General features: G+C 38.8%; 1 protein-coding gene and 1 long non-coding RNA gene across 5 annotated transcripts in view; one reads left to right on the top strand and one right to left on the bottom strand.

Annotated features, from left to right (window-relative positions):
- The first annotated feature begins 368 nt into the window (after positions 1 to 368).
- LOC127425155 (uncharacterized) lies at positions 369 to 5,423 on the top strand. 2 transcript variants are annotated; one of them, XR_007894565.1, is made up of 4 exons: positions 369 to 833; positions 1,986 to 2,296; positions 2,709 to 2,956; positions 3,045 to 5,423. It is a non-coding gene; the product is annotated as an uncharacterized LOC127425155 (long non-coding RNA). The 2 variants fall into 2 exon arrangements; XR_007894564.1 differs by having other exon boundaries at positions 373 to 833; positions 2,713 to 2,956.
- Positions 5,424 to 9,795: 4,372 nt separating this feature from the next.
- LOC127425140 (vacuolar protein sorting-associated protein 52 homolog) overlaps positions 9,796 to 19,830 on the bottom strand; it is a 62,904-nt gene continuing 52,869 nt past the window's right edge. The window contains exons 18-21 of one of the 3 annotated variants that reach the window (XR_007894560.1): positions 10,789 to 10,900; positions 10,529 to 10,647; positions 10,178 to 10,411; positions 9,796 to 10,073 (exon numbers count right to left, since the gene is read on the bottom strand). Coding sequence is in view for 1 of the 3 variants with exons in the window: in XM_051670825.1 (XP_051526785.1) it covers positions 10,265 to 10,411; positions 10,529 to 10,647; positions 10,789 to 10,900 (378 nt within the window). In the remaining 2 variants the exon portion in view is untranslated. Of the gene's footprint in view, positions 10,412 to 10,528; positions 10,648 to 10,788; positions 10,901 to 19,830 lie in introns of those variants that run through there. The other 2 variants (XM_051670825.1, XR_007894561.1) reach the window with 2 other exon arrangements.

The following is a 19,830-nucleotide window of genomic DNA, read 5'->3' as shown; positions in this document are numbered from 1 at the left end:
AATCTTCTTGTCTTGAACCATAGATCCAATTGACTTATTGATGTCTTTCAATTTGTTACTTAGCAAAAATGAATATAATACAAAATGGCTGAAAAGGGCGAATTTATGTAAATGTCCACATTGCCTCAGTATATATGTGTCAATAAATCAAATGTCATTTTGACTGATGGTTTTTCAAATCTAACATGCTTCAAGATGACATCACTCTGAAGTACCCTGCAAAATTTCCCCTTGATATGTCAAAAGATGACTGAATTACAGTTGTTTGAACTTGAGCCAAATCTGACAGTGCTAACTACTGGTTCTTTTTTTTATACAGAAACTGAAAGCAAAATTTCTCAGCAATGTGAATACCTAACTTGGCTAAGACGTTGTGCTGGTAAGTGAAGGGTCACAGGTACAAATCCAGCCCCAGCCACAATCTTTCGTTTAGGATTCAGACAGAAAGACATGTTTTTTAGGATTCATCCATCGGGAGGGTTTAATCCTTTCGCACGTAAATTCTAAATGATTTAACCGATGAAGCGTAAATTTTTTTTCGGCGGTTATTTTACAACGTATCAAATTTTAAACTCCAGTGTAACGCACCAAGCTTGTGACGTGAGACTCTGGGCAGTAACATGACGGTTCACCGCTGACTCGTCTCGCTTGGAGCTGGAGAACAGAGGTTTTCTTCACTTTAAAACCTTCCTCATTGGTTTAAAACATGTATAAATTATAATAAATGTTTTAACCAACGGTTTATATTGACATTTATTTATTTTATTTTCTCGGGCTTTGAATTTTGCTCCTACGTGCAACTTTTCTGCCAACGCATTACAGGATTGCTACTGGTGAGTACATTTTAAGTCTTTTTCGATTGAGAATTGTTGAAAATTGTTTGCATCCACGTGTAGACCATGATAAATGGATGAATAATATGTTTACGATCTGTATTTATCGTACTTTGATGTAGTTTACGTAATGGCTCGTGCTGTTCACTGCTTGTGTAATGTTGTGGGCATATTGCACATATCTAATGTTTTATCGTGTTCACTTTGATCAAATGCTATTGTGTGAGGTATAGCCTATATTCTAATGCTAATATTAGGAATGGGTTGCAATTGAAAGTAGCATGATATGTCATTCATCAGCAATAAACTCTAATGCAAAGGCAAAATACAAATTTTGCAAAATTGAGTTATGACTGAAATCGGGTCTCTTGGATTATGATCTGTCTTGTGTCAGATGGGTTTGGCTCAACTATGCTCATATTCCAACAGAGTATGACAGTTGGCTGGACAACTAAATTAAAGTTTGAAGCCATTTTTGTTTTTGTTTCTGTGTTGGCATAGTTACTATTTTTGACTTTTGTTATGCAGTATAGTCACACCGTTTCCTTCCATCACCATTAGATGCTCAAATGTGTTACTAGAGTATATAGGGAATATAGAGAAATAGCCACATGATGTCAAAAAACATGTATCTTTGCTCTGAGAGACAAGAGATAAGTTCCGTATTACCATTATTCTTAAAATTAGATTTGATTTAATTTTATCTATTGATCTATGCTTTTTATATGCATTTGTTTATAGATAATAAAAGTTTTTTTTTAATATATCAATATAATGAATAACAATATAAGTATTTTAACAAATAAAAGCAACATAACCATAACAGCTACTAAATAGCATTCATAACATTCAATTACATTGCATTTGTGGTAAACAAAAGCCCACAATGCACACATTTCATAGATTATAAACCAATTACAAGGACAAAATACACAATTTACAATACATATCAGTTGAAATATAACCATAACTAACATTTTGCTTATTTTATTTCAGAGTTCTCAGTAATGTTTCAGTGTGTGGTACTCAAAACATGGGCTAACACAAAAGGGAGTGTTGCACAGCTCTCATGTACTCTATGAGTACCTTACTACTTTACTACTCTGCTTTCTCTTTGGTCATTCTCATCCTATTTGCCCCCCTGTACCACAGGCCCTGAACATGGCTGGGAGAATGTGGGACTGGTATACCAGTATCCTTCCTCACATAAGGCGGCGGTAAGGTCATTACATCAGACATAGAGATCCCAAACCCCTCATAATGGTGAATGTCTGTGGTGGATCTGATATAAATAATCATGTCTTGCAAATACTCAGTGTGCATGTCACACACACAAAAAAATAATGTGAAATCAGTTTCTTTTTGCAGGTGTAAATGATGAAATGCCAGCCTGCCCTTCCACTTTGTCACTGATTCATCCATAGAGAGGAACAGAAACATGCTGAAAGGAGTGTTATTCACTTGTAAGTTGTAAATGTCCTGAGTCTGCACGATGTGAAGTACTATGTTACTTGGCTCTGCTTCATCAAGAGGCATAATAAATGACATATTGAATAATGAAGAATATGTTATTACAGTTATGGTTAAACAAAAGAGACTTTTCATACACCATAGTAATTTTAAGAACTACTTACAAATTTCATTAAAAAAAAAAAAAAAAAAAAAAAAACAATATACGTATAATAATATTTACTAAGCAGTATGAAATAACATTACATATTAACTATAAAGAAAATTTAAACAACCTTTTATAGGTTCAGTAATGTTTGAGTGTGTGGTACTCCTCAAAGCATGGAGTAACACACAAGGGAGTGTTGCACGCCACACATATGTATTTTTTTAATGTGCCTCTTTTTTGTCTTCCGTGTGCTGGAGACAGACCTAGCAGTGCCACCTGGTCCTACTACCCTGGGAAGTGGTTTGAGGAACTTCAGAGGGAAAATGCCTGGCTTTCTGAGGCAGGACAGCCCCTGAACTGTGCTCCTCAAGCAGCCCTCTCATCAGGCTGATCCTGAATTGCAGGGAATCAGTGGAGTGCCCTATCAATAGTAAGGGGCCTGTAAGGACATGACAAAGGACCCAGAGATCCCAACTCCCTCGTAGTGGTGGATCCAGTGTAACCAGTGAGTACATCACACAAAACAAGCTCAATTACATTAATCTCATTTCCATTAGTCAGAACCCACTTTGCCAGCTTTCCTTTCACTCCAGGTGGTGTTTTCTCCAGCTGTTCTGCGGAATAGCGGTTTGTTTCCTGATCTCCTCTGCATTAGACCTCTGTGGGAGATGCAAGTGGGGTAAAATTGCTGGTAATCCTCCAGCAGGAAGAGCTTACCTCCTCCACCTTTTTTGGTGTGGTGTGTGCAGGCGATGAAGCAGTAACTGAGACATCTTCAGAATTAAAAAAATATATATTTCTCTGATCTCATCTATTAATTGTTTTCTTTTAAAAGCAGACCTCTTTTTCTGTGGCAATGGTTTAAAAAGACCGTTCTAGCAACTGTTTTATATATTTAAATGACAAGTGCTTAACCAGTCTCTATGTAGCTGCTAAACAATACAACAGCTTTTATAGTGAGTTTCAGTTAGTTTTGCACTGTTATACACTGTGGATTGAGCAGTAAATATGTAGTCTGCTGCATTAGTTTGAATGCCTGTAACAAAATAAACAACTGATTAAAATAAAAAGATTGTTCAAGCAGCTCTGTTAGGCATGCAAATGGCATTGCTTAGCCAATCCCTCTCTGTAGCAGCGACAGCTAAATAGCGTGAAAGCAAATTTGAATTTTAAAATTTGCCAGTTGATGACGTCAGACAGGAACGTTCTAATCATACCGGTTTAATGGTACTCCACAGGGACCACTCTGGAATGATCAAACCAGTGTTATGGTACATGCGAAAGGGTTAACCCCAACCCTCTACTGATCAATTAAATTGTAAATGATTTGCCATTTTGAGGAGGAATCAGCATTGCTGCGTGTAGCTATATATATATATATATATATATATTTATTTCATATTTACTACTACCTGTACAAACACGTGTTCAATATGAAAAATCTTTACATTTTAATTTTCATATTTAGACTACTACCTCTACAAACCCACCCATTTAAATAATTTCATTTGCACATTCCTGTATAAAAACTGCATACATACAGTAGTATTCATGTATATATTAATCTATACAGAAATACAGCAGCTAGACACAGAATTACAGGATATATCAACAAAGGTCAAATTTCTTGTGTGTGTGTGTGTTACCATGTTTATACTACATTGTGGGGACCAAATGTCCCCACAAGGATAGTAAAACCCGAGAAAACCTACCTTGTGGGGACCAGCCAGCGGTCCCCATGAGGGAACTGGCTTATTAAACATACTAAATGATGTTTTTTTGAAAATGTAAAATGCAACAAGGTTTCTGTGAGGGTTAGGTTTATGGTTAGGGGATAAAAATTATCGTTAGAGCTGTATAAAATCCATAAAATTTATGGAAGTCTATGGAGAGTCCCCACAATGATAAAAAAAAAAAAAAAACATGGTCCTCAAAAGTATAGCAAAACCTGTACACACACACACACTCACTTACACATACCAAGTATTGAGAATCAACCTGTTCTGTGAGGACATTTCTGGTTGTGAGCACCTTTTGGGTCATCCTCACAAGGGAAATGGCATATTAAATTGTTTTTGGTTTTTTTTATTTAAAAATGCAAAAAGGTTTCTGTTAGGGTTAGGTTTAGGGTTAGGGTTAGGGGATAGAATCTATAGTTTTTACAGTATAAAAATCATTATGTCTATGGAGGGTCCTCACAAGTATAGCAAAACCAACGTATATGTGTGTGTGTGTGTGATTTTTACATTTTTATTTTTTAGATAAATAAAAGATTTAGACTACTACCTCTACAAACCCATACCCATTTAAACAATTTCATTTGCACATTCCTGTATAAAAACTCTGCATACATACAGTATACTATTTATCTATACATTAATCTATACAATACAGAAATACAGCAGCTAGACACAGAATTACAGGATATATCAACAAATTTCTTGTGTGTGTGTGTGTGTGTGTGTGAGAGAGAGAGAGAGGGAGAGAGAGAAAACCTCAACATCTGGCCTCTTTTTGTGCATGAGCTTGAAAACAACATACCCAAAGTAAAACTCTTCCAGTTCTTGAACCCTTTGGTCTACAAACACAAACTTGGGCTCGTTTGAAATTAGACACTTAGACATTTGTTATTCAAGAGTAAAAATGTATCATTGTAGTATAAAAACAAAAATTAGTTAGAGCTATTCAGATATTTTGAACAGTGACCGCAAATATTATTCATAAAATACTTTTTTTTTTATGCGCAATGCCCCAAAAACACATCTGATACAAAGCCACATGTCTGATGAAGGTATGACACAATTTTGAAGTCAATATGACCAACACTCTTTGTTTCATAATGATTTATGTACTTCCAAAAAAAAAAAAAAAAGGCCACTTGGAGGCACCAATAGACCACTTGTAGTAACTCCGTAACCCAATGACCAAAGTGGTTCAAAACACACAATTTGTTTATAATTCAATGTAAGAAATACACACAATATACATGATGTAATTTTTTTTATTATTTGTGAATATTTTATAATGCATTCCATATATATTTATGCATTTTATAAACAATGAGAAAAAAACATTGCAATCTGAAATGTTGCAATGGAAATAAACTTTTAAATACAATAAAGATGCTTCTGTTCACTTTTTCCCCATACAAATGTAAATTGACGTAGTCATTTTTCAGACCTTTTGCTCTGCTGTTCACCCAGAGCCTCGCTCTCCCTGGCTTTGATCACCGTCAATGAAGCCTGGAGCACACCTGCTTCCAATGCAAACTGATCAAAAAGCAGTGAAAAAAAATGACTTAAGTCAATGCATTGGGAGCGTGTGCTCCGGGGTCTAACTCACGGTGAGCGAAGACGGGGAGGGTGGCTCATCTCAGCTTGAATGACATGCAAGAGCCCCCTGGATGTGCAGTTGATCAGGGGGTTTGATGAAAAACTGCAGTCGGGAGGATCAGTTCCTCCAGGCTCTCGGTGATGGTGACTGAAGTCAAGTAATTTTTATTTGTATAGCACCTTTCACAACACACATCGTTTCAAAGCAGCTTTACAGAAAATCATGCATTAACAGAAAATGAAACTGTAATATCTATAAAGTTTTAGAGTCATCATTGTGTACTTTGATTAAATACGATTATGAAGTGTGTATAAAAATAATTAAATAATAATTGTATTTAGGCTTAAGGCGAATGTGGCAAGGAACACAAAACTCCATAAGATGTTGGTTAATGGAGAAAAATAACCTTTGGAGAAACCAGGCTCACTGTGGGGGCCAGTTCCCCTCTGGCTAACCAGCATGAATCACTGCACATAAATGAAGCTGAGGAGGGTGGCGCCTCTCGGCTTGAGGCAGAGTCTAAAGGCCCTGGGTGAACGGCAAAGCAAAATCAGTGAAAAAAACGTCAATGCATTGAGAGTGCGTGTGCTCCAGGGGTCTAACTCATGGTGAGCGAAGCCGGGGAGGGTGGCTTATCTCGGCTTAAATGACATGTTCGAGCCCCCTGGATGTGCAGTTGAACAGGGGGTTTGATGAAAAAATGCAGTCGGGAGCATGTGTTCTCCATACCCTCAGTGATGGTGACTGAAGCCGAGGAGGGTGGATCAGATCACGAGTCCAAAAGTCGAGTTCTTTGTCAACAGTACGGCAGTAACATGCTATAACTGCACACAGTGCATAAAAGCGCAAACACAAACAAACACAGTCCACGGTTTTCCAATCTTCAACCTGCATCAGGGATATATACAACCCTCATTTTGTTGTTTTCATCTTTTCATTAGTTACACGACCCATCAGTCAAAAATGATCTAGCTTTTCATTGGCTGGCTTTATCCAGAGACAAACATGGATGATGCAAATCTTTACGTCACTCGTGTAGACTGTCCTGTTTGGATATTTTGAATGACTACCCAATCACAACTGCACAGAAATTTTTGAGGGAGGGCTCATTCTGTTTGTAAGACCCTCCCAAATATCATGTTTGGGTGTTTTGCTACTGAAACACTACACAGAGTGCAAGATTTCACAGAGAATGGACATGAATGATAACGTGTTGAATATGTAAAACCTGAACAAAGAGAGATTGATCAATATTTCTTCATATTTGTACATTTTTGGACTAAAATCTCTAATGGATTTTATTTATTGGACTCTTGCAATGAAAAGCATAAAAAAAAGCTCCAAAGTTTGGAGGATTGTGCTCATCTGTGTTTGGATGGAAGATAATAAATGTCAGAACTTCCGGTTTCATTTTCCATGATTGTCAAAATCTCTTTAAAATATCAAATCTTGAGACCCAGATCTTTCAAATGATATATTAGATGTCAATACTACTTTACAATTTCACAGTTTAAACATGCACCATCGACCAATCAAAATCAAGTATTTCAGAGATCAGTGAAGTATAATAAAATATCTAGTAGAATAATAGAATAATGTCTAATAGCTGCAGCAATTACAGGGCAAAGCACATGAACAACAAAAATGGCAACAAATGTGACTGCCTTAAATCACTAGAGATAATGTACTCAATGTGGTTTAAAACTTTTCCAATGAACATATTACTTATCATGTCAATACGGCAATACGTTTCTGAGATAAGAGCCTGAGATTCTTTTTGACATCTTCCCCCACATTCGTTGATGGGTTAAACAAATGGTTTGGCCAATCAAAACTTTTCAACAACTTTGGCCAACATTGTCTAAAAATGGTCTAAACCAAATATGGTGAAGATCCAATTAACACTATAGGAGTTCGAAAAACTATATTGTCAATGAAATTCAAAATGGTGGACAGGAAATGAGGCTGACCATGGCAACACTGGTATCATTGAACTCTGCGAGTCTGTATGACAGAAGGCATGTATGGAGACAAGATTCAAGACAATCGGCCAAAGTAATCAAATGTTATAAGCCAAGGGTGCTCATTAAGATACATTTCAAAATTGACGATGCACAATATGGCCAACATATTGAAGGAACATTGGGTATCATTCAATTCTGCATGACATAAGGAATCTAAAGACATCATGCATCATGACTTAAGGCCAAACTATTCAAGAGTTGCAAGCTCTAGAGTGCTAGAGGGTTTGAGTGACACTGACACCAAAATTAAACTAAATGAAGACCCTCCCCAATCAATGTGCCAAATTTAGAAACTTTTTCCATACGTTTCTATGGGTTGCCATTGAGCCCCAGCCAGAAACAGCAGATAAATAATAATAATAACACCAATAGAAACAATAGGTGCACACCTTTGATGATGGCCCCCATTTCCTCACCCTCGTGCCATCCCAGATGTGTATGACTTTCTTATTTTGGGGTGAACTATCCCTTTGAAATGACTGAATCATTAACTGTCTCCTCTCTCTCAGGTGAATATATTTGGGTTAGGACCTACACGCGACAGAGCCTGGCATCATTATTTTGATGATTTTGTAGTTGACTCTAATGGCGGTCGACGCGATGGAGAATTTGAGAGGAAACTGATCTCTGAGCTCCATCAGAAACAAAGAATTATGATGTATAAAGGATGTTAATGAAACAGTATGAAATTCACTCACATACTTCCTTCTAGACACAATTTCTTGCTAAAATGTTTGTATGTGTTAGAGAAAGGAATGCAATTGAGACATTTGGGAACATTTTACCAACCTCAGAAGTCACTTTATTGTATTCACAGCTTGAAATTAAAGCATCTCAGTCAACATACTGTACATACCGACACATATTTTTTACTTGTGTTTATTTGGTTAAAGCAGTTGTTCTCAACCCTGTTCCTGGAGGCCCCCCAACACTACACATCTGATTCAACTCATCAGCTCATTAGTGGAGACTCCAAGACCTGAACTGGGTGTGTCAGAAAAGGGAGATATATAAAATGTGCAGTGTTGGGGGGCCTCCGGGAATGGGGTTGGGAACCTAAGGTACAAATCTTGATTTTTTTTATTTATTTTTATTTATTTATTTGAAAGCCAACATTTTAAAATTGAATGTTACATGCATCAAATTTCAGTAAAATTTCAGCACACGGCATAGGTATAGAAGCTGTATGCTAGCACAAGATACTTTTTTGATTTAATATGTATTATTTTACTGCAGTTTTATGGTCTTTTATTATCTGACAAATGAGTACAGAAAAACTTTCACATTTAAAATCTCTAAAATTGAATTGTTTTTAAATTCACTTACTAAATGTGGGAAAGTGGTTTAAAAGGCACGTTCATTATTGCAAATATGTTTAAAGACATTTTGTGGTAAATCATGTGAACATTATTACTATGAATTATGAAATAGTTTTCACAGGAGTATCTATATTTAATTCTACAATAAATTCTACATCCAAATGACATTCTAGTATTTGAGATTGCACGACGCTATAGTGCCACACAATATTTTTCAGAATTTCTGTTAAAAATAAACATGTTTTATGTAGTTATGTATTCATTTTGAGTCCTTAGGTCTTCCATATGCATTATATCCATAATCAGGTGTGTTGCTGTTGTTTAATATATAGATAAACATGTACAATTTGTGGGGAATTGTTTTTATTAACAGTCCATACTGAGTTTCACAGCTTGAGGAACTGTTGAAGCCAAATTAAACAGCTTACTAAAAGGTATATACGAATTCATTCTTCAAATTTGGTTGATTGCTCACCATTTAAATAGATTTAGTTCTTAAAATGCCAGACTTCAGACTTTCTGCCAAAGCAAAAATAAAATTCAGTTGTGATTGGTGTTGTAATTATCCATATTCACAGCAAAATATGCTGTGAATATGGATAAAGTTCATTCTCTTGACTGAAGGAGCCGGTGTAGTTTTTACAAAATGGCAAAAAACATTTCCAGAGTCTTTAGACAGCAGACTTTTATTTTAATTCATGGAATGCTTTCATTTGTTATAAATGTACATACAGTGATGGTGCAAACTTAAAGCTCTTGAGACAGAAAAGATCGGTTACCATTGCTGGATTCACAGTATTCATACAGAAAACATGTATGAATGTCAAATAATTGGTCACTCCAAAATTCACCCGCTCATTAGTAAAACATTTAGTCGGAATGCAACCGTGTATTTCAGATCAAGAAAAAAGGTCCAAAAATTGATGATTGTGTTTCATATCCTTTACTGGAGAAGTGAAAATGAATTAAATTTAAGCTCACAATCAGTCAGACCAAATGTATAGATTCATGCTCATTATATTGGACAATGGATAATATGATTCAAATTACCTGCAATTGAGCTTTGAAGAGTCCAGTGATATCAACTCTAACTACAGCAGATTCACTCTGTGCGTGCGTGCGGGCTCAGAGTGTGGCTCAGAAGTTCGGTTTGTGTTTCTTGACTTCCACCATCAGATGGTGAAGGTTGATTAGTTCAGAGCGTACTGCCAGACTGCGGAACGTGGGCTGGGAGAGGACCTTATGGAAACCATGATAGTACTGGATGAGCTGAGTCAGCGCTCCCTAGTGAACACAAACAGACAGATACACACGTTTTACATCTACTAGGTGATTTTGTAAATAGCACAGATAACTTCATATGGGAAGAAACATGATCAGAATTGTCTTGTGAGGTTGTACCTGAATGATGCTGGTTCCGTTTTTAAAGTTAGTGAATGAACGCATGACGTCCTGACTCAAAGCCTCCACAGACTGCTTCCATGTGCTGGAGAAACCTCGCACTAACTGAGTGATATGAGCTGAAAGACAGAGACATGGATGATGTGTCATGCGTTACAGCAAAAGAGAACTGAACAGGCATGCAGAGCAATTCTTAGAAAGATGTGGCACATCATAAAACTGCCAAAAGCAAGTCGACCATCCCTGATGACTACATTTACCTTCGCCATTTTTAAGTCCGTCAAGTTGTCCTTTCTCCATTAGTGCCTCGCTCTCCTTCACAAATGCAATCATTCCACCAAATGGAGATGACAGGATCTCCTCGATAAACTCCTGTTACACAAACACACAAGATGCACATTAGAGTAGAGCTGGGTATCGCCAGCCACCTCACGATACAATACATATTGCAATACATACAGTTGAAATCAGACGTTTACATACACCTTAACCAAAACAGGGGCAGTGGTGGCTCAGTGGTTAAGGCTCTGGGTTACTGATCAGAAGGTTGGGGGTTCAAGCCCCAGCACCACCAAGCTGCCACTGTTGGGCCCTTGAGCAAGGCCCTTGACCCTATCTGCTCCAGGGGCACCATATCATGGCTGACCCTGCACTCTGACCCCAGCTTAGCTGGGATATGTGAAAAAAAGAATTTCACTGTATATGTGCAAATGTGTGATAAATAAACATAATCATAAAAATTCACTTAGACTCAGTTTTTAACAATTCCTGACATTTATTTGTAGAAAACATTCCCTGTCTTAGGTCAGTTAGGATCACTACTTTATTTTAAAAATGTGAAATGTCAGAATAATAGTAGAGAGAATTATTTATTTCAGCTTTTATTACTTTCATCACATTCCCAGTGGGTCAGAAGTTTAAATACACGTTGTTAGTATTTGGTAGCATTGCCTTTAAATGGTTTAACTTGGGTCAAACATTTTGGGTAGCCTTCCACAAGCTTCTCACAATAAGTTGCTGGAATTTTGACCCATTCCTCCAGCCAGAACTGGTGTAACTGTGTCAGGTTTTTAGGCCTCCTTGCTCACATGCTTTTTCAGTTCTGCCCACAAATGTTCTATCGGATTGAGGTCAGGGCTTTGTGATGGCCACTTCAATACCTTGACTTTGTTGTCCTTAAGCCATTTTGCCACAACTTTGGAGGTATGCTTGGGGTCATTGTCCATTTGGAAGACCCACTTTTGACCGAGGATTAACTTCATGGCTGATGTCTTGAGATGTTGCTTCAATATATCCACATAATTTTCCTTCCTCATGATGCCATCTATTTTGTGAAGTACCTCCTGCAGCAAAGCACCCCCACAATATGATGCTGCCACCCCCATGCTTCATGGTTGGGATGGTGTTCTTCGGCTTGCAAGTGTTGGGCCTCATGTATTCAGATAGAAGACAAAGGCAGGCCTAACACAGTCATAAAAACCTAACTCAGGCCCCCACATACCAGGTCATAAATTATACTGTTAAAAATCGTGCCAAAATCAAACAAAGGGAGTCAAAAACACACTACAAATCCCATGAAGCCTTGCTCACTAAAGGATCGAACTCTCAACTCCTATTGGATGAGGCACACAACAGAACGTCCCTCAAACCATGACATCATCAGGAGTACAAATACCTCTGAAATGCTTCCGGGATTTGCTTCCAGCAACTTTGTTCACAGAGTATAGACGTAGCTCATCGCTGCTCTCAGGTGCAACCTCGTGGCACAAGGAAGTAACGTCCGACTTGAAACTGTGGCTATATAATTTCCATCTCGCTGGACGAGTTGAGATTACTCTGTGTTCAACCGAACACTCTAACGGATCCGAAGGAGACCGCTGAGCAATCCGCATCTTCATCCGTTTGCCTGCAGAAGTGAAGAGATAAAAGATTTCTCTTCCATCTTCAATCAAGTCGACATTTCTGAGTTCTCCGCCAGCCCGCCAACAGAGTGAGGAAACGGCCTCCCGTCATCACCCGAGCCTCAAGGAACCGGGTCGGAGTTAAAGGACGGATGAACACACATTCCACCTGCATCCTCATACGATTCAAGTAAGAGGTTTACGTCTGGGCAGAGATAGAATATTATAATGTGTTATTCTTGTGTTTCAAGGTTTTTGCTTGTACAGTTTACGGACCGCCATGTCCGCTCATTATTAATACTCAGGGTATTAATTATCACGAATTTGTTTTGCTGTATTGTGGTCCAACCAAATTGGACTGTTGAGCATTTTCGCCATCGCGGGTGAGACTGGCAAACTGTTTTGATCCATTAAGAGTCAAAGAACACGGGACTGTTTACAAGCCGTCCACCGCTTTCTCTCCCACGATCGCGAAATCGGCTTTAGGGCCGTCACTTAATTCTCTCTCTCTCTCTCTCTCGTACTAACCACACACACACACACACACCTTATGTGTTATAGGATTATTTTAGTTTCCATATCTAATCATATCACTGTTTAGTTTGTAGTTGTAAGTCGGAAGTTTATTGACTGCATTGTATTAATTATTAATTGATATTACTGCATAAATAAACTTTGTTATGTTACAAAGAGAAGTGTTTTGGTTTGTTTTGCATACACCTGTGTCATGCTGACGGGATGTCAGTGCTCGGATTCAAGCCTTCATTCATTGTTTTTTTTTTCCCCCGAAAATCGATATTCTTCGGATGTCAATTTTCCTAAGAAAACAATCTAATATTGAGACTGTTATACTATCTGGTTATTAGTCCCTGATTCCAGGGTGGTGCCCCGTCAATGTTAATCCTTATTAATATACTGTTGATTTTTGATAATTGATAATTATCTTTGATGATTGTTGAATTTGAATGATCAATAAGCTAGTGTTAATTTTAATTAATGTTTCATCGATGTTAACAATTAACAATTATCTTTGATAATTGTTGATTTAAAGGATTAAAAAAAAGCTAACACTGATTCTCATCAATGTTCTATTGATTTTAATAATTATTGCTAATAACCAAACTTGCTCCTAAACGTAGCACACTACATTTACTGGAGCCCCATATGAGGTTTTATTGAGTTAGATTCAATTAATTAATTTAAATATTGATTAATAACTAAAGAAATAATTATTAATTATTCTGATAGTAACACTGATCTAAACAACCAGTAAAGCCCTACACAAGCCTCACCCTTTTTCCTCCAAACATAACGATGATCATTATGGCCAAACAGTTACATTTTTGTTTCATCAGACCAGAGGACATTTCTCCAAAAAGTAAGATCTTTGTCCCCTGTGCAAGTGCAAACTGTAGTCAGTCTTTTTTATAGCAGTTTTGGAGCAGTGGATCCTTCCTTGCTGAGCAGCCTTTCAGGTTATGTCGATATAGGACTCATTTTACTGTGGATATAGATACTTGTCTACTTGTTTCCTCCAGCATCTTCACAAAGTCCTTTGCTGTTGTTTTGGAACTGATTTGCACTTTTCGCACCAAACTACGTTCATCTCAAGGAGACAGAATTCATCTTCTTCCTGAGCGGTATGATGGCTGCATGGTCCCATAGTGTTTATACTTGTGTACTATTGTTTGTACAGATGAATGTGGTACCTTCAGGCATTTGGAAATTGCTCCCATGGATGAACCACACTTGTGGAGGTCCACAATTTTTTTTCTGAGGTCTTGGCTGATTGCTTTGGACTTTTCCATGATGTCAAGCAAAGAAGCACAAAGTTTGAAGGTAGGCCTTAAAATACATCCACAGGTACACTTCCAATTTACTCCAATTAGCCAATTAGCCTATCAGAATCTAATTGGCTAATTGCCTAAAGGCTTGACATCATTTTCTGGAATTTTCTAAGCTGCTTAAAGGCACAGTTAACTTAGTGTATGTAAACTTCTGACCCACTAGAATTGTGATATAGTCAATTAAAAGTGAAACAATCTGTCTGTAAACAATTGTTGGAAAAATTACTTGTGTCATGAACAAAGTAGATGTCCTAAACAACTTCAAAACTATAGTTTGCTAAACTGAAATCTGTAGAGTGGTTAAAAAACTGATGTTCCTGGCCAAATTGAGAACAGATACTAAGGATGGCCGCAAAATATTTACTTGTCCCCAACAAGCATTGTCCTTCATAAAGTCAATTGAATGAGTAAGTTATTGTGTGACACTGTCTATGCAGCCAAGTGGACCTGACTTATTGAATATTCACTTGATCGTCTGAGGAACTGAGCGCCTTCTTTGTTTCTTTTTGTGCTGGTTCCGCCTAGCGGCTGGAGTATGTTTTGTGGAGTAACACTCCTTCGGGACAGTTTGTGGATGAATCTGCATGTTCTTGGTGCTTATGCATCCTATTGGTTGGAGTTTGTTCTGTGGAATTTTTCTTGCAAAACATTGGAGTGATTAGGGCATTTTTTTTATTTTGCACTCATGTAACAGCCGAGTGGACCTGACTCACTGAACATTCACTTGACTGTCCGAGGCAACTGGGCACCTTTTTTTGTTTCTTTTTGTGATGGTTCCGCCTAGCGGCTGGAGTTTGTTTAGTAGTAGAACACACCTTCGGAACAGTTATGTGGATGAATCTACACATCTTTGTGTTTATCCCGTCTATTGGCTGGAGTTTGTTTTATAGATTCTTTTCTGCTGTGTAATTCTGTCTCACAAAATTTGTACAGAAGCACCAGACTTGAGCAATCTGATGGCAAAGTTGTCACGGGGGCTCTCATAGGCGTACATGGACTGTTTGAATTTAGAGGGATGGACGCCAGTTGGCGCTGTCCTGCGCGGGGTTAATGCACACGTTTTTCTTTTTTCTGTTTGTTTGGTTTGGGGGGAAGTTTGGGGTTTGATTGTTACACTAATGTTGGAATGTGGTCTCTATAATTTTGTTTTTGACACAATCTATTTTTTTCTAATATGTCAAAATGTCAAATGTTAATATGAGTGGATTGTCTCTCTTCACGTGGAATATGAATGGATTGGGGCACCACATAAAAAGAAGGAAGGTTATTTCTTTTCTTAAACGTAAGAAATATGATATAGTGTTTCTTCAAGAAACGCATCTTTCCCCGCAAGAAGCTGAAAAATTTGGGAAGATATGGGGTGGACATGTTTTCTGTAGTGCTGGCTCAAGTAAGAGCAGGGGAGTCATTATGTTGATAAGTAAGCCTCTACAATTTAAATGTCTCAAACAGATTAATGATAAATTAGGAAGAGTCATTATTGTTTTAGCAGAAATTCAGGGGCAAAGGTTGATTTTGGCTAATATTTACGCACCTTACGTTGATGATCAGGGCTTTTTTATAGATCTCGAAGGGATGTTGCAAGCCGCTGGCACCCCACATGATATAATATTAGGAGGAGACTTTAATCTTTTGACGGACTCAGTCCTTGATCATAGTGAAGCAAAAAAGTGTGTAAGCCCCCTAGAGCATTACACACATTATGTGAGACATTATGGCAGCACGTGTCAGTGCAGCGGCTTCTCGAGCTCTCGGTTCAACCCCTGGCTTTTCTGTTCTTTGTAGAGTGAGTGTAGGAATAAGTGTATGTGAGAGTAAGGGTGCAGGAAAGGTTACAAATTATAGTTCATCAGAATTACAAAAAAATCAACTATAGGACAGAAGCGAAACTACCACCGAATCTCAAACTGGAGCTAGGCACGATGAGGCTACTGAGGTCAGCGGCATGGTGGAGCAACACACAGTGGCTCAGAGGCAAGAGAAAGCAGTGCACACAGAAGCAGAAGAGGGGCAAGCGAGCCGGCCTACTAGCCAAGCTAAAGGCTAACCACAACAGACCAGCGATTCCGTCACTCTTTCTAGTCAATGTTCGTGCACTGGACAACAAAATGGACCTATTATGGCTGCGTATGAGTGTACACCAGGAGATGAGAAACTGCTGTGTACTTTTATTGACTGAAACATGGCTGAATAATAACATGCCAGACTCAGCTTTTCAGATTACCGACATGCTATTCTTCCGAGCCGACCAGAATTATTTGTCGGGGAAAACTCGGGGAGGAGGACTCTGTGTATTTATCAACAAAGGTTGGTGTTCCATCATTAGCAGCCACTGCTCTGAAGCAGTGGAACATTTGATTGTCAAATGCCGGCCACACTAACACGGGAGTTCACCGCGGTGTATATTGTAGCTGTTTACATCCCTCCGGGCGCTAAAGCTAGCGATGTGCTCTGCGAGCTACATTTCAGCATCTGCTCTCTCCAAAATAAACACCAGAGGCATTTTTCGTGATTGCGGGAGACTTTAACCAAGTCAACTTGACGTACATTACACACAGGTTTTACCAGCATGTCACCATCATGACACGGGGAGACAACACTCTTGACCGTGTGTACACAAACAGATGCGGAGCCTACAGAGCAGTATCCCGCCCCCACCTCGGACTCTCTGATCATATTTCCATCTTGCTTGTCCCTTCCTACAGCCCTGTGCTGAATACAATGAAACCAACACAAAAGACAATCACTGTGTGGCCCAATGACTCTAGCTCTGTGCTTCAGGAATGCTTTGCTTGCACTGACTGGCAGGTTTTCAGTGAAGCAGCAACACAGCCTGGAGAGGTGGATCTGGAGGAATATGCATCAGCTGTCACCAGCTACATTAGTAAGTGTGTGGATGATGTTACCTCCACCAGAACAATTATTTTCCACCCTAATCAGAAACCCTGGCTGAATGCTGAGGTCAGATATCTTCTGAGAACCTGAGACTCTGCATTCAGGTCTGGCGATGTAGTTGCGCTAAGAGCAGCAAGAAGGAAATTGACTGCGGGCATAAAAAGCTCTAAAAATACAGGGTCATTTCTCCACCAATGACCCCCGGAGCATGTGGGCGGGCATCAAGACCATCACAGACTACAACAGAAGAGACATTGAATGCCCTAGGGACCCGTCTCTTCCCGATGCTCTCAACACCTTTTATGCTCGTTTTGAAGCCTTCAACACTTCTCCTAGCACCAGACTCACCCTAACACCAGGTGAGCAGCCCCCTAGTGTAACTACAGAGGATGTCAGGAGGTCCCTTCTGAAAATCAAGCCCGGCAAGGCTGCAGGTCTGGACAATATCTCAAGTCGGGTCCTGAAAGACTGTGCACACCAGCTCGTAGAGGTATTGACTGACATCTTCAATATCTCACTCTCCCAAGCAAAGGTACCATCATGCTTTAAATCTGCCATCATCCCTGTTACAAAGACCACAGCAGTGTCAGACCTGAATGACTATTGCCCTATAGCACTAACTCCGATAGTCATGAAGTGCTTTGAGAGGCTGATCATGGACTATATAAAAAGTAAAATTGACACTAGCATCGACCTCCATCAGTATGCATATAGGAGGAATAGATCAACTGCAGATGCCATCTCATATGTTGTAAATCTGGCCTTCAGCCACTTGGAGAACACAGACTCTTATGTTAGACTGCTCTTCCTAGATTTCAGCTCCGCTTTTAATACAATCATACCTTAAACATTGATACACAAGCTAGAGACACTTGGGCTGAGTCCATCTTTATGTAACTGGGTACTGGACTTATTAACAAATAGGAGACAGACTGTCAGAATCCATGACATCACTTCCTCCCACAACATCTTCAACACTGGCTCTCCTCAGGGATGTGTCCTGAGCCCCCTGCTGTATTCTCTGCTGACCTACGACGGTGTGTGAAAAAAGCTCGGAGGATCATCAGAGACTCCAGCCACCTGGGCCATGGGCTGTTCTCACTGCTACCATCAGGCAGACGGTATCGCAGCATCAGGACCCACACCAGCCGACTTCATGATAGCTTCTTCCCCCAAGCAATCAGACTTTTGAACTCTTGATCTCCCATGATCAAAATACATCAGCACTGCACTTTATTACTCTTACTCTTATATCTCACCTCGGACTGTCATAAATTATATTATTATTATATTATATTCTCTCTTAACAACACAATGGCAACTTACTATCAACCGACAGCCTGAATGTCAATACAGTACAATACTGTACATTTTTATATATACTATATATACTTTTTTATTGTATAATGTAATGTATTCTATATTGTGTGTATTGTATACTGTACATTGTATGTTATTATTTGTATATTGTGTTGTGTAATTATGTGTATATTAGATTCTAAATTGTGTTGTAAATCTGATATTTATTGTAAATTGGTATATGTCCCATCACTGTCATGACTACTATGTTACTCAGAACTGCACCCAAGAATTTCACACACTATTGCACTTGTGTATATGGTTGTGTGACAATAAAAGTGATTTGATTTGATTTTGATTTGACTGCTCAGCTACATTCCCGAGCACCCACATTGTCAAGTTTGCGGATGATACAGCAGTGATAGGACGATGAGAAAGAGTAGGAGGTGGAACAACTGGAGGCTTGGTGCAGAGCCAACAACCTCTGCATCAATGTGAAGAAAACAAAGGAAATGATTGTGGATTTCAGGAAAGACACTAGGAGCCTTCCCGCCCCTCTTTACATTGGAGTAACAGCTGTCAAGGTCGTCCCCAGCTTCAAAATGGAGTTGGAAGGGAATATTAAAAGTGCCGAGGCAGAGCTGAAGCGCTGAATGTCATCTGATGGCCTCAGAGAATTGACACCATTTGAAATACAGATATAATACTATTTTTCGCGGAAGGTGGAGTTTTGGCTATTCAGGGCACGACAGTCATACTTTGAGTCGGGGGACAAAGCAGGGAAGCTTTGGGGTAGATATATAAAGCAGAGATTGTCTTTTTTTTCCATTCCCTCAGTGAAGTCTGCTGGTGGTGAAATATTTACCTCGGCCATTGATATTAATAATGCTTTTAAAGAATTCTATCTTAATCTCTATAGTTCCATGTCTTCGTCTACTGATCTCCCTAAACTGATGACTGAGCAAAAAAATGCTCTTGATTCTGAGATAACCTTGGAGGAGCTTGGCGAGGTAATTATGGCCTTGCCTACAGACGGTTTTGCCACTGAATTTTTTTAGATCATATGCTACAGAACTGGCTCCACATTTGCTAGAAGTTTATACGGAATCATTAAAGAATGGAAAGCTTCCACCAACCATGACACAATCCTGGATCAGTCTGATTCTTAAAAAGGACAAAGATCAAAGCGAGTATAAGAGTTACCGTTCAATTTTCCTGATCCAGCTAGATGTTAAAATATTCTCAAAAATTCTGGCTAACCAACTGAGTCAAGTTATGACATCTCTTATACATATAGATCAGGTGGGGTTTATTCGGGGCCGCAGCTCTTCTGATAACATTAGGCATTTCATCAATATCA

Source organism: Myxocyprinus asiaticus, chromosome 34, assembly GCF_019703515.2.
Source record: "Myxocyprinus asiaticus isolate MX2 ecotype Aquarium Trade chromosome 34, UBuf_Myxa_2, whole genome shotgun sequence".
NCBI lineage: Eukaryota > Metazoa > Chordata > Actinopteri > Cypriniformes > Catostomidae > Myxocyprinus > Myxocyprinus asiaticus.
The sequence above is the reverse complement of the archived record's forward strand: the minus strand, read 5'-3'. Positions and strand labels throughout refer to the sequence as shown.